Below are 15,447 nucleotides of genomic sequence, written 5' to 3'. Positions count from 1 at the left end.
CCTCTTGTTGGTTTTGTCGCGCAATCGACAAAAATGTTGACACTTCATCAAAAGGGAAGGATGAACCTCTGGTTGCGGGACAATTAGGAAGTAATCATGCGGTGCCTCCACCAAGTGGTTACACCGTGAATGTCCCCATACCTATGCCTCATATTTTGACTCATGGTTCACCACCGCTACTTGAATCTAATAGCTTTGAAAATTGGCAATTCTTAATGCGTTCTCATGTGCGCAGTGCTTCTACCGAGCTTTGGCGCATCATCGAGGAGGGTTATTCACCACGAGATCCAAAGAACTTGACAAGGAGAGAGGTGGTGGATGACCAACTCAACGCCACTGCCATCAACATGATCCACATGGCCGTCATGCCCAAGGACCGCGCTCATATCCGCTCGCTCAAGGCCACCAAGGAAGCATGGAATAAACTCGACAAGCTCTTCCTAGGAAATGAGAGCATTCAAAGCTCTCGGTTCGATGAAATGAACAACATGGCCGCCAACTTCGTCATGAATGAGGGAGAATCGCCCGAAGAGATGTACCGGCGCCATATCTCTCTCGCCGTGCAAATGCAAGATCTTGGAGCAACGTTTGTGGATGACCCTTGGATCAAGAGAAAGTTCTATAATGCTCTCCTTCCTTATGAGGAAGTAAAGTTGACGGCCATCCGCCAAAACGCCGCCTTCCGTGCTATGACATCCGATGAAGTTCTCAGTGAAGTAATCGCTTTCGACATCTCTAAGAAGAATGCGGAAGATCTTGTTACTCGCGCCCACAACACCCGCAAGCCCAACCTTGCATTGAAGATGAAGGAGCATGGAGCTAGTGAGAGCGATGAGGATCCCATTGAGTGGGGTCCGGATGATCTCAAGGCCAACTATCATGAACACATGGCTCTTGCCGCCAAGAGTTTTTTGAGTGGAAACAAGACACGAAGCTCAGACCAAGGAGATACTCACCTCATGATTCTACAAGACACTCCTCCAAGAGCCCAAGGGAGGATCAAAAGGGAAGATCTTGCTACAATTGCGGCGACAAAATTCATTTTGTTGCGGATTGTATCTACGAGAGAAGGGAAGACAACGGTGGAAGGCTCGTCCGAAAGAGCAAGTTCAAATCCCTCTCCAATGGTTTCTCCAAGTTCTCCTCCAACTCCGATGACACCAAGATCTCCTCCACCAAGAAGCCTAGAGCCTTCATTATCGTGAGGAGTACTCCTCCGATGAAGGTGATGGGCGTGAAGACAAAGGGTTAAACAAGAAAGAAGAGGGAGTGGCCGCCATCGCCATCGCCATTTCCACTCCCTCCATCTCTCTCTTCGACTCTCCAAATGAGAACCTCATCACCAACAACCCTCGTTGCTTAGTGGCAAAGGTATTGTTGGAGGTAGAACCCCTTTACGAACCTACACCTTCTTCAAATACTATATCTATTGTGGGGTTGTATGCTCCTCTCACTAACATGCTAGGGGATCAAGACCGTATGGTGAAAAATGAGAGGCTTGAGAAGGAGGAGGAATTAGAGCTTATCTCTCTCACTCAAGCTCATGAGGAAGAAGTTTGCATGCGTATGTATCTTGAAGCTAGTGCTATTGTTCTTGAAGACTCCAACAATTCCCTCATCTCCCAACTCATCAAGGACCGAGATTATGCTCTTGGTTGGGTGGATGACCTCAAGACGAAGAAGCGCTATCTTTAAGAAAGCCATGAATGGTTGCTTGAGGATGTTGCAAACCTTACCAAGGACTTCAAATCCTTGGAAAGCAAGTTTGAGCTCCTATCCGAGATGAGGAGGCATCCTCAAGAAGAAGTGTACAAGAAGAAAGAAGATGAAGGTCCTAATTCATGTTGTGACAAGCTCCTTGACGAAGTTTGCTTCTTGAGAAGACACAATGCAAGATTCTTGGAAGTCATTTCTACCCAAGAGGAAGCCTTCGATGAGTACTATCGCTTGAGTAAAGAGAAGGTGCCATGTTGTAACCATGAAGAGGAGATTGCCACTCTAAAGAGACACAAGGCCAAGCTTGTTGAAGTGAATGATATGCAAAATGTGTCCTTGATGGAGTGGGTTCGTTTGAGCAAGGAAAATGTCACTTGTTGTAACCATGAGGATGAAATTTCATCTCTAAAGAGGAGCAAGACCAATCTTATGGTGATCAAGTCCATGCAAGATGAAGCGTTGAAAGAGTACCAACTCTCAAGCAAGGACCACATTTGTTGCAACCATGAAGATGACATTGCCACCTTGGAAGGACACAAGCGTTTTCTCTTGAAAAGGAATTCTCTTCTTGAAGAAGCATTATCGGAACAATTCCGGGTGAATAAGGAGAAAGAGGTTCAAGTATTTGACATCACCCACCCTCACCCGGATCATGAAGATGAAGTCAATCGCTTGAAATCCAAAATTAAAAGTCTCCAAATCCAAGCCCAATTCTTGGAAGGAGTCATTGAAGCTAGAGTTAAAGCCCATGATGACTCATGCAATGAAGGAGAAGTGGCTATCAAGCCAAAGAAGAAGAAGAGAGGAAGAAGGATCAAAATAAAGAAGAACGTCATGATAGGACCCATTGAAAAATGGGTTCTATTTCCAAGTCTTGATCCATGAAGGGCCTTGCTTTCGGTGGTGCTTATTGGGTGGTTGATATTGAAGCCACAAGTCTTATGTCCGGAAGCAAGGAATTTGTTGTCGTCGTCAAGTCATCTCTCTCTACCATTTCTCATGATGACAACACAAGCAAGCTTAAAGGTATTGGATCTTGAAAAGGTGGTGATAACATCCTACCTTATCAAGACCCTTGTTTACAATTCTCTCCATTCATCGCTTTACATGCTTGGGTCTTTGTACCTATTACAATGAAGATGTGGTGGCTCTCTTGTGGAGCTAGTCTCTCCAGGAGACCACGGTCTCGGACTAATAGAAAATGCTTCCTTGTGTAGAGATCATGTTTTGTAGGGATTGCGTTGAAGGAAACGGACCATGATGAAGTTTGTCAAACAAGTTCAATGCAAGTTCTATACCATGATCCTCACAATAAGGAGCAACAATGGAATGGAGTTCAAGTTCAATATCTTGGATGTCTTCATTGGCAAAGAAGGAATCCGTCATATACTCCTAACCATATTGTTTCCCTAACATCATGGGGTTGCCGGAAGAGGGAGACAAACCTTAGTTGAAGACACTCAAACATGATGATGGAGGATGAGTCTATTGTGTGGTTTGTGGAATTGTGTGATGAGACTTTTGATGAAGATGATAGTTCTTTGGAGGGGCGAAGTGCTTCTTGTGAGAAAGGAGATGCAATTCCCCGATTACCGTAGGAAGGATGGGTGTTGGCACTCGCCGACCTCAAAAGCTACCTTCTACGAGTGCCGGGGAAGGACGAAGTTCCACCTATGTGGAACCATCTACACCATAAGGCCAAGCTTCTCAACCAAGTGAAAGATCACCTCTTCCACAACCTCAAGTTTGGCATCAACAACAATGGGGGTCATGGCGAGGACCTAAATCTTATTGAAGATCAAAGGACCTCTCAAGAATATATCCCTATGGTCCATTCTCTCCGGTGTGCAAAAGCGCCAAGGCTCTTTCATATCTCAAACAAAGCACGTCAAGACATACTCAAGGGCAAGATATGCAAGGGGTCAACGGTATATAGGAACCCCAAAGTACCTAAAGTGTCAACACTCCTTTGATGAGACCTACAAGGAAATGGTATCATGCTCTACCGGTCAACGATAAGGTTTGCTTCTCTCCCTTTGTTCATTTCATCCGGACATTGCGTCGAGAGTGGGCATTAATATACCACTTTCGTGCTATATGTCTAGATGGAAAGCACGCATGAACATAGGGGGAGTGCGGTTTAAACTTATTGAGCTATCCCTCCCCCCATAATGCATAAAGAAATCCAAAACATTCTCTATTTGTCAACTAAGTGACTAATGAGCTTCATGTTGAGTTGTGGCCGTGAGTCCTAGATACATCTACGCGACCTCACACCACTTTACTCTCACACGGTGGCCTCGTCCATCAACCTCCTCTTTGAGGAGCTTTTCTTTTTGATTCTTCTTGTTTTCTTTGATTTTTATTTTGGTTTTCCTTTTCTTTGCTTCTAGTTTTTCTTTTCTCCGGGTTCTTTGTGAGAGATTCACCCAAGCTTGGCTTTTCATGCTTTGATTCTTGCAAGCTTGGTTGAGTAGTACCTTAATAGTTCCGTCATCTAATCCTAAGCCAATACCTACCTCTTGAGCCAATTCAGTCTAAAAGCACAAGTCTACACCAAAATCTGAGTGTTTTTGAGCTTTGGAGGCCGGTACTACCGGACCTCAGGTCGGTACTACCGCTTAGGGGCAGTAACCTGACGACCGTCAGATGTTTGCCCTAGAGCGGTACTACCGCCCGAGGTACCGGGCAAGTACCGGTAAGCGGTACTACCGCTCCTACGAGCGGTACTACCTCTCGCACCTTTGACTTAAGGTACCGGGTGGGACGGGTTCTTCCCCAAATCACCACACACCCCCACCCACCACGAGTCAATGGTGCCCCCAAGCTCCAAGACCTCGAGGAGACCGGCCCCAATCTCCTCCTCCAGCCGTCCCCGGCCAAATCTGCTCAGTGGAGAAGCTTACCCATCCTCTTCTCCGCCATGTCCTCTGGTATGATCCCTAATCTCTCTCTCTCTCTAGGGTGTGTTGAACTCCCTAGATGCATAGGCTAGGGTTTGATGGGGGTTTGTGGTGGAGAAAACCTCTTGGAAGCTCTTCATGTACGGGGATACTAGCTAGCAACAATGTGTGACACTATGAACTACTTTTCCATGCCCTCAATATCGATCTCGATGTGCTGAGTTTGAGCGGTAGTACCGCTCGTTCACGGGCGGTACTACCGGTCCAAGCGGTACTACCGGGTCAGGTTGCGGTACTACCGCTTTGACAAGTTTCACCTATGTTGCTTGTTAGTGTCCTCCTTGATCTTTAATTCCATGGCTTGTGCACTTATCCCCTATTCCCTCCCAAACCTATGATGTTCACAGGATCATCCAGGCCCCGTGGTGGCGGCAAGGTCAAGCCTCCTTCTCGTCGTCATCGAGAGGAAGAATAGCAAGAAGAGATTGTGCCAAGAAGTACCACCAAGCGTCAAAAGGATGCACCAGCGGCAGCTAGCAACAGGACCGCCCCGGGTCCTCGAAAGTCTATGACCGATCTCAAGAAAGCCCAATTCTTGCAAGTACGAGGAGCCAATCCGTATTTGTTGCCAAGGAATGTTCGTCAATGCCCCAATCCTTTCTTCTATTATGCCGACCAAGAGAGGATCTTTAATGAGGTCTATGGGGCTAAGGAATTCAATTGCTGCCCCCAATACTCCATCAGCATGGACAAGCTCAATTCTAACCTCGAATACTTTGGGGAGGCTCTTGAGATATGTGAAGAGCAAGGGCTTACTCCTTTGATGACCTTCTCACACAACTACTCCAAGGAGGTGATATGTCAATTCTATGCCACTGTGGTGTTTCTAGAGGATTAAGGTGGCTATCGCTCGCTCAAGTGGATGACCAAGGAGCATGTGATGGAGGCCTCATGGCAGGATTTTGCTAGGGGCATTGGCTATGATCTCCCCGACTATGATATCAACTTCTTCCGGATTCACCTTCAGCCCAAGCCAATGTCCAAGGAGAAGATGGCCAACCTCTACATCCCCGGAAGGATGTTCTGTGGAAGTGCTTATAACCTCCTTCTCATCTACGACATCATGAACCGCATCTACCGCAGCACCCTCAACCCCAAGCACACAAACCATGATGAGGTGCATGGGTTTCTTGTGAACCTTCTTGTGCGCACTGATCAGATGAGGGGCCGCGGCAAGCAACTGGATGTCATGGATTACATATGGCATGAGATGCGTGATTGTGCCTTTCTTTGCAAGCTTCCTCAGTATGCGCCCTACATCATGAGGCTCATTTGCCTCAAATGGGATCAAGAGGGCCGTGGAGATCTCCTAGATCAATGCTGCCCCAATATCACTATCCATAAGGAGAAGAGCCCCCTTGTCAAGAATCATGATCTTCCAAGGTTTGGCAAGAATGACCCCAAGGACAAGGAGGAGGAGGAAGCCGATAGTGATGACTCTGACTTCGTGCCCAACTCCGACAAGACCAAAGGCCTCTTCGCCAAGCTCACCGCTCGCCTCAAGAAGTCATTTTGCTTCAAGAAGGACCTCGAAGATAGGATGTACCAAGCCCACCATGACAACAAGAAGATCCGCCAACGCCAAAAGGCGATGATGAGGCACATGCAGCTTCCCGTCTCCGAGGGCTCCGAGGACAACATCACACCTCCTGGTGAATGGAAGTCCAAGCATACTTGGTTAAGTTCCGAGGACTCCATCCCCGAGCACATTGTTCGTCCCTCTCCACCACCTCATGGCAAGGGCCAAGTTGAATATGAAGACGAAGATGAAGAGGAAGAGGATGACGAGGAGGAGGATGATAATGATGAGTGATCCCCTTGGGACGTTAGTATGCTTCTTCTCCCTTTTTGGTGTTTCGATGCCAAATGGGGAGAAGTTGATCTATTAGGCCGGGTATTTGCATGGGGATGCCAAGGGCTTGGTGCTTCATTTTGGTTTTTCGGCCTTGGCATCATATCTTATCCCTAGTTATTCGGAACTTTATTCGTATGTGTGCTTGCTACTCTATTTGTGGATCTCCCGATCCGTCGGTTTGTATTAACATATTTCGTTGGTAGCCTATATTGGTCTTCGTTATTTATCTCTTGATTGGCTACATCAATTCTATGGAGGCACTTATTGTGAGTTTGGGTTTTCTCAAGGCAAAGGTATGACAAATTCACCCAAAGCTTCTTATATGATCACGTTATTCCTCCATAGTGTGCATATGCTATATGTTCTTGTCAAATATCCTTGTTGGCATATGTGCATGGTTTGTAGAATCTAGGGGGAGTTGTCCCTCTAGGATGTGTGCATTTGTATACAAATGCATTATCTAAATATGCACACATCTAGGGGAGCTCCGTCTACTTTTGCAAATCAAGAACCTTATCATAATATCTTATGCTTTATTGCAAATTCTTGTGTTGTCATCAAACACCAAAAAGGGGGAGATTGAAAGAGCAAGATCCATATCCCGTGTTTTGTGTGTTTGATGACAACACTTGAATGAATTTAACCGTGCAGAAAGATTGTTTTTGATAGATTTTCAAGTGTACGGTACCCTCGCTGAACACATTATGATCGGAAGACTGAAGCGTAGCTCTTAAGTTTTCTGGTTTTGCGTGTGTGTCGTGAGGTGACATGGTTGGAGAGGAAAAGAGGAAAAAGCAGTTTCAGCCAAAAAGGTACTACCGGTACCAGGAGCGGTAGTACCGCTACCCTACTGGTACCGCTCTGTAGTACCGCTCTGGAGGTTTCTCACTCAAATGTCCCACAGAACAAGTTATGGTACCTTTGCGGTACCTTGAGCGGTAGTACCGCTTGAGAGCAGTAGTACCGCCTCGGTACCGCTTAAGTACCGTAACATAAGTTACAGCTGTACCGCTTCGGTACCGCTTGGGATCTAGTAAGCCCTGGAGGCCATTGCGTTACCTCAAGCGGTACCGCAAGCGGTAGTACCTCTATGTGTCCACGTGGATAAGTTCTGTGGGGATTTCGAATCCAGAGCGGTAGTACCGCTTACCAAAGCGGTAGTACCGCTTAGGCAGAAACTGCACATAACGGTTGGATTTGAGGAGACCTATATAAAGGCCCCTTCTTCCCCAACACGATTTCAGCTCTTCTCTGTCTCCTCCATTGTTGCTGAGCTCAAACTGAGTGGATCTCCCTACCTACCCAATCAATCTTGCTCATACTTTGAGGAGTGGTGGAGGAGACCCTGATCTATCGTTCTACTAAGAGAGATTTCACCAATTCGTGGTAGTCCTTAGTGGATCTTGTTGGTAGGGTTCCTATGGTGGGATCTTGGAAGAAGTTCACCTATGGAGGCTAGCTTGGTGTTGTGCTAGCTCCATCGGTTGTTGGGAGCCTCCTAGTGTTGTGGAGCTCGCCCCAACCTTGTGAAGGAACCACCGCCTCGACCGGTGCCATAGTGGAGAAGGGGGAGCCCCTTTGTGGAGCTCTCTCGAGGAAGAAGGTGAGGCCTTCCTTCGTGGTGTGGCCGCCTAGCCTCTTGTGTGAGGCTAGCACCTCCTCAACGCAGACGTACTCCCTTTTGTGGGAGGAACTGCGGGAAACAAACCTCGCCTCGTCTCCACGCCCTCCGGTTGTCCCGCTCCTTACTCTTACTATCTTGCTTGGTTCCTTTACTTGTTGCACCTGTCTAGGATCATACTAGGATCATCTTGAGCATCAAAGCTATCACCTTTACTTCCGTTGCACTAAAAATTGAAAAAGGCTAAAACTTTGCGTAGCGTCCATTCACCCCCTCTTGTTCGCTACGATCCATTCAGTAGTGCGAAACAAACAACAATCCTTTCCCCACTCAATATTCCATGGCCTAGGCAATCACTGATGGTCCACATGAGGGCAACATAGACTCTAATTTTTTTCCCAAAATGAAAATCATGAACCAATACTCGATGATGCCACAACTCCTGTAATTCATCAATACCTAGTTGCAGGTACACATCAATGTATTTCCATGGTACTTTTCTTCATGGTAAACCCACATATAATATGAAGTTCATCTCTTTCATGTAGATCCAATGTGGGAAGTTGTACATGATAAGAATGACAGACCAGATGTTGTAAGAGAGGTTCATATTCCTAAATGGATTAAAATGATCCGTTGCTAATCCAAATCTAATGTTCCTTGGCTCTTTATTGAACCACTTGTACATGTTGTTGAAGTTTTTCTAAGCAAGTGAATCAGCTAGAATCCCAATGAATTCATCTTTGGTTCTCCCATCATTGTGCTAGCTCGTCACTGGTGTTGTTTTGGTAGACATAAACAACATATTAACTATTTTGTTTAGTGGGAAATGTCTGATAACTTTCCTTGCCACCCTTCTAATTTTCTTCCTACCTACTACACTTCTTTTAGTATTCATATGCTTGTTTTTGCACATTAGATACTTTTTGGCATTGGCATCGTCTCCTCTAGAAAATTATGCAGTCACTAAAGCAAGCATCGTAAGTATCATACACAAGACCAAATCCTTTGATGTACTGTTTAGCTTCATGAAATTTCTTTGGCAAGGAATGTCCTTCTGGTAGTGCTTCCCTAAATAGTGTTAACACATCTTCAAAGGCAGCATTTGTGAAAGGACAAGATGTCGCCTAGAGAGGGGGTGAATATGTGTTTTAAAAACTCTTACGGATTTGGCTTGTAAGAATGAGGAATTAAACTAACTTTTAGTTTACAAGCACAAACCCTAAATATGCTAGGATCAACTAAGTGCAACAATAACAACTAGAGCTAAGCAAGATAGGCACAAGATATATGTAGCACAAGTGATAGCAAGATATATGTACTTCAAGCACGATGGCTATCACAAGGAAAGTAAGCTCGGGTATAGAAATAAACGAGGCACACAGAGACGAGGATGTATTCCTGTGTTCCCTTCCTTTGCAAGAAGGTACGTTACGTTTGGAGGGGTGGAGGTCCCACGAAGGATTCCCCAACGCCACGAAGGCTCACCCTATTCTCTGAGTCAAATCCACAAAGGATAATGGACCTTTGCTTATGGTTAGCTTTTCCTCCACTCCGGAGATGGCAAGCTCCAAAACCACTTCACAAGCTCCACGAAGGAGAAGCCCGGGCCTCTTCACAATCTTCCTTGAAGAGATCACCGGAGCACCAACCGCCAAGCCAACTAGGAGGTCTCCCTCCAAGAGTAACAAGCTCACGGTCTCTCACTCGAACTAATCGTGGTGGAGAGCTCAACACTATGCAATGATGCAAAGCTAGAACACTATAGGTGTTCAAATCCTTCACACTCAAATCCCACCAAAGCAACAAATGCTAGGATGAGATTAGAGGGGAAGAACAAAGAGGAAATCAACAAATGACTCCAAGATCTAGATCCAAAGAGTTCCCCTCACTTAGAGGAGAGATGGATTGGTGGGGATTGTAGATCTAGATCTCCTCTCTTAGATCCCTCAAGAATGAGCAAGAATCATGGGGGGGGGAATCAAGAGATAGGGAAAGTTCTTCAAAGTCAACAAATGGAGGAGAGAGAGTGGAAGAACTTATCCAGCCCAAGGTGGAAGAAGGCCTATTTATAGTCTAGGGAGAAATATAACCGTTGGGTGAGTTTCAGCTCAGCACAGTCGAGGAGGTCGGTCAACCGGGCCTGGGGGCGGGCCGTCCGGTCCAGGTGCCGGTCAGACCGGGCCACAGGCCGGACCCAGTCGTTCCAAACCGGACTTGGCGCCGGACCGTGACCGGCGCAGATCGGGGACTTACAGAACATGCCCCCGGATGGCACCAGTCCAGGGGCCGGTCGGCGCCGGGCCAGCCGGCGCCACGACCGGTCCAACCGGACCACAGATCGGCCAGGGGCTAAACAACTTTTCTATATTTTAAACAGAAAATGCTCCCGAACTCCGATTGACATGAAACCAATTTTGTTGGAAAGATAACGACAAATAGAACCCAACAAATATGGAGACTCCTCATAGGATATTTTTAGATGATTTTAGAGAGGGATTCTCCCACCGTCAAGAAACGGTGAAGACGTCCAAACCCGAAAACGCAATAGAAGATGCATGCGGATTCCGTTTTTGGTGAACTTGGGCTTGTTGTAAAGCTAGCAACAAGCTCAAGAACCTCTCACAGAGAAACACCAAGAAGAATAGGGATATGCAAGTATGGAAAGGGTTGAGCTCCCTAAGACGATGTGATCAAGTTACCCAACCGAAAGCCCCTCTTGATAGTGCGGCTATCTATCCTATAATCCGGTCTCCCATCAACCACCTTGAGACCGGTAAAAGGAAAACCTATCAAGGCCATACCTTTTCCTTGCGCATCCCGCTTGATCTTGATGATAACTCTTCAAGCTCCACTCAAGCTGGAATGCCTCACTTGATCATTGTTGCTTCGTGAATACTCACAAATGCTCCCCCATACACCATGATGGGAAAGCTACATTGATGCACATCTTCACATATCCATTATCACCAAATAGATGGCAAGCTTCAAGCATATGATCCTCTTGAGATGCTCAACTTGAACTAACCCATATTTTCGGCATAAGAACAATGTCCCGTATTTTCGACAGGGCCACGTGGTGGTGGAGGCGTGGGGGCTCCGCGCGCGACGAAGGCAGACGGAGTTGAGGATGACTCGGACTGCTGCTGCAACATGAGCTCCTCGAGCAGTAGAGATGAGCGGACATTGAGGAACGGCGGAAGGGGACGCTATTTCAGGAGCAACGTGCGCATGTACGCAAGCCGAGTTCTGAGACTGCGAAGCGTGTTCTGGACTAGGCGTTTGTCGGTGATGGTCGTGCCCAGCGCATTGAGCTCGTCGGCGAGAACCTTCTGCTTGCGGCAGTAATCAGCCACGGTCAGGGAACCCTGTTGGAGACCGTGGAACTCTTGCTCGAGGTAGGAGGAGCGGGTGTCCGCGTTGTCGTGGTAGATGTTGGAGAGGCGCGTCCACAGGGCATGTGTAGGCAGTGGCGTCGTGGTGTCAACGATCATGGCGAGAAGCTCGGGCGCGACGGTGTTGTTGAGCCATGACCGGACAATGGTGTCGTGGCGGACCCACTGTGGCGGGGGATTCGTGGGGTAGGCATCCTCGAGGAGATGATCCTCGAGGGCGTACTTCTCAACAACGTCGGATAACATGTCGCGCCATTGGAGGTAGTTGGAGGTTGAAAGCTCGAGGGTGACTGGCACGACGGCACGGATGTTGGGGAGTGCGGCCGCGAGCGCCTAGAGAGCGGCCTTGGCTGTCACCTCAGCGGCGGCGGCCTCGAGATCAGCGGCAGAGGGATCTGGCGGCGCCATAGTAGAGGATCAAAGAACCCTAATCTGATACCATGAAAGCAAATATAATTGTTGCTCTTAGATTGATTTGATCCCACATTGGGATTATATAGTACAAGAAGACTTAGCTGCCAAGGTAAATAGACTACAATAAGGTAGGACTCTTTTATTCGGTTTGCTCTAGACGTGTCCTAACAATACACATCTAACAATCACATATATATCTTCAAATCGATGATCTTGATGCCAATACACAAGGTATATCTTTATCTTCATGGCATCCATACTTGAATCCAACACATGGAATTCAAGTAGTACCTATGGAATATTCCTTCATATAAACTCAATGAAAACATTAGTCCATAGGGGTTGTCACTAATTACCAAAACCACACATAGGGGCAATATACTCTTACAATCTCCCCCATTGTGGTAATTGATGACAACCACAATAAGAGGGTTTATATAATGAATATTAGGAACAAATATGCAACTTATCCGAGAATAAGTTGTATACAAGAGGTTGTATTTGATATGGTCAAGTAACACAAAGCTACTAGTCCATATCAAAACCAGCTCTACTCACACAACTACAACTAATGCAAGGGATGTGAGTAGAACCAACATATATAGAGCAAACTCCCCCACAATGTATGCACGTGTGATGAACATGAATTCATTGCATACATTGTCAAGATTAACCTTCGGGATAGTTTCCACTATATATATACAACCATGCAAGACATATAAATATGGAATGCATGAGAGGCAAACCACTTAAGCACAAACCAAACTTAAGTATAAAACCATTCCCTTAAACCCTCGAAACTTCTCCCCCATTGGCATCAAGTGACAAAATGGGTGAAATTTTTAGAAAGCCAATATAATGTGAGTTCCTCCCCAAGGTGTGCACTTCTCATAATTTGAGTGGAATCAAATGCACATATCCAATGACGAATATTTGAAGGAAGTCAAACTATATTGAGGATCAAAGATTGCACAAGGATAACATGGTGAAGAAAGCTTTAAAAAATAAAGCAAGCAATCAAAGATCAAATTAGACAAACAAAGATGTCATGATAAGAGAGATATAGTGCTCTAAATAAAATAAGGAAGCTCCCCAAGGTTCGTGCATACTTTATAATATTTGCATTTGAATACAATATGCACAAACATGAAATCCTCACTCGCTCTATATCATTTAGAACACAACCAAGATAAAGAGAATATGCTTATCAAGAACAACTTGAGTCCAACAATTACGAGATATGAGTGCATGAAGAAAAACAAATAAACCAAGCACTCATAAATCTTCTTTACCAACACCACTAAAATCAAAAGGATAAAAAGATGGTCGGCAAAGAACAAGGATGTCAAGGTGATGGATTAACACCCTCATGTGTATAAGTTTCTAAAGTGGACAAGTGATCACAAGGAAACATGCACACACAAGAGGTTAATAAAATAAATAAGACAAGATATCCAAGATGAAGTCATAAAATATACCAAAGGATGTTTGCTTTAAAAGAATATATAGCCTATGGAATTTTCACTTATGGTATATGTATGAACTTCAACCAAGAAAATCTCAAAAACATCGCAACTAACAATAAGGGAAGTAAAGCTAGTTGGAACGTTTTGAGAAAGGCAACACGTATCACAAATACAGAGTTATTTTGCAATTTCATCAATATTGCACATCAGAGCTTTTTGAGGAATTGATATGCAATAAATTGCTAGAGGGCATATTTGGCATATCTTCTCAAATTACTCAAATGTACAATAAGAAGTTTTCTTTAAAAAGGATTTTTAAAGAACCGCAATATTTTCGAAATAAAGAATTTCATGCCAAGATGCAACCTACAAGAGGTTGGATGCCATATGAGTGTGCATGAATAAGATACTTGTTACCGAGATAGCAATGGCATGATGTAGTAGATAAGAGTTCATCGATCATCCTAGCTTGACTCCAATTCTCATATGGTGACAACAACTTCCTTATAGATGAGACAAGCCTCCATTGCATCTCCAATGTAACTAAAACAACATTCAAGTACATATTGGTCCCCAAACTTATTGGGTCCAAAATGGTTAGATTAACCACAATATATAGGATACACTCCATATCAATATGTCAATATTTATAGATGAAGTTGGAATTTCATGCACATCTTAGCCATTTAGGATTCGATGGAGTATACCCTATATAATGGATAAAAGAAAACAAGCATGCTACAAATATAAATAAATTACATATAAGTACACACAAAGACTTTAAAGATCCAAGAAAGGTACACTTTGGAAAAAAAACACCAAATGAATTCAATAAGGCATAAAGATGTGACCAAACAAATTTGTTGTCCAAATTATATCAAAGAAGAAAATCACAAAAGATTTTTTCAACAAAGTTCAACAAATGAACTAAGTAGAAAACATTGAGCATAAAAGATGAATAAATCCATACATGCTCAACGATTTATCTCATTCAAGCAAATAAAACATGTAAGAAGGAATGAGATAACACACTCCAAAAAGAGCAAGGTTTGAACAAATAAACCAAACCCTCTACACTTTTCACAATGGCACAATGTACCGTAAAGAAAAGGTTTGTCTTCCGAAACAAATACTTGATATGAATCAAAAGAATTTTCAAAGGAACAAGGAAGACACATGGGACCAACAAAGATTTCTTGGAAATGGAATAAAGCAATAACAAGCAATCCAAGGTGAAGATAATCCATAAATTCAACCACATACAAGGTTATCAATTATCAAAGACAATGAGAATATTGGAATTAATTTCCGGTGGTATATCGCCAAGGATAGTAAGGATCAACTTCACAATAAAAGGCATAGGATAAATATATATGATTAAGCACTATGCACAGATGAAGATTCTTGATAGTTTCAACTAGTTAAACAATCACACACAACAATGATTAGAATAACTTGAAGCAAACGGTGTCCCAAATAAGATATAGAGACATGTATTTGAGGAAAACCGTACCAAGAATTTCTTACTCAAACAAGAACCCATAAGATGAGCAATAAAAGCTTTTTAATAAAAGTGGATCTTGTTTGAGCAAACATGCCACCTAGGAACAAGATGATTAACAGTATCAACTCTAAGTGGCATAACCTCATATGTTCACATTTTCTAGGCTTGTGATATGTACAAAACATATTACTCCCCATAATGTGATAAAACATTTCTTCTCATCAAGAGGCAATTAAAATTCGACTAGAGATGATTAATGGACATTTAGAATCTGAATTTCTCATGATTATGGCACACCACATAGTGACTAGATAATCTTGCAATATCAATACTAAGTGGTGGTACCCATGTACACACCTTTTTAAAAGAAAGAGAGATGCACAAGGCATATCACTCCCCCAAAATGGGATGTTCCATTAATCACTCTAAGAGAGCCAAATAAGATGTCACTAAGATGCATTAAGCTCAAAACAATACACAAGTATATGATGAGTCAAACAAACATACTTGAAT

At 44.2% G+C, this 15,447-nt stretch overlaps 1 protein-coding gene across 1 annotated transcript; it reads right to left on the bottom strand.

Moving 5' to 3' along the window:
- Window positions 1-11,364: 11,364 nt before the first annotated feature.
- LOC127327058 (uncharacterized) lies at window positions 11,365-11,796 on the bottom strand. Its single transcript, XM_051353841.1, has one exon. It carries the CDS (start codon window positions 11,794-11,796, stop codon window positions 11,365-11,367), a length of 432 nt encoding a protein of 143 aa, XP_051209801.1.
- Window positions 11,797-15,447: the final 3,651 nt, after the last annotated feature.

Source organism: Lolium perenne, chromosome 3 (genome assembly GCF_019359855.2).
Source record: "Lolium perenne isolate Kyuss_39 chromosome 3, Kyuss_2.0, whole genome shotgun sequence".
NCBI classification, from domain to species: Eukaryota; Viridiplantae; Streptophyta; class Magnoliopsida; order Poales; family Poaceae; genus Lolium; species Lolium perenne.
This window is presented reverse-complemented; position numbering and strand designations above follow the sequence as displayed.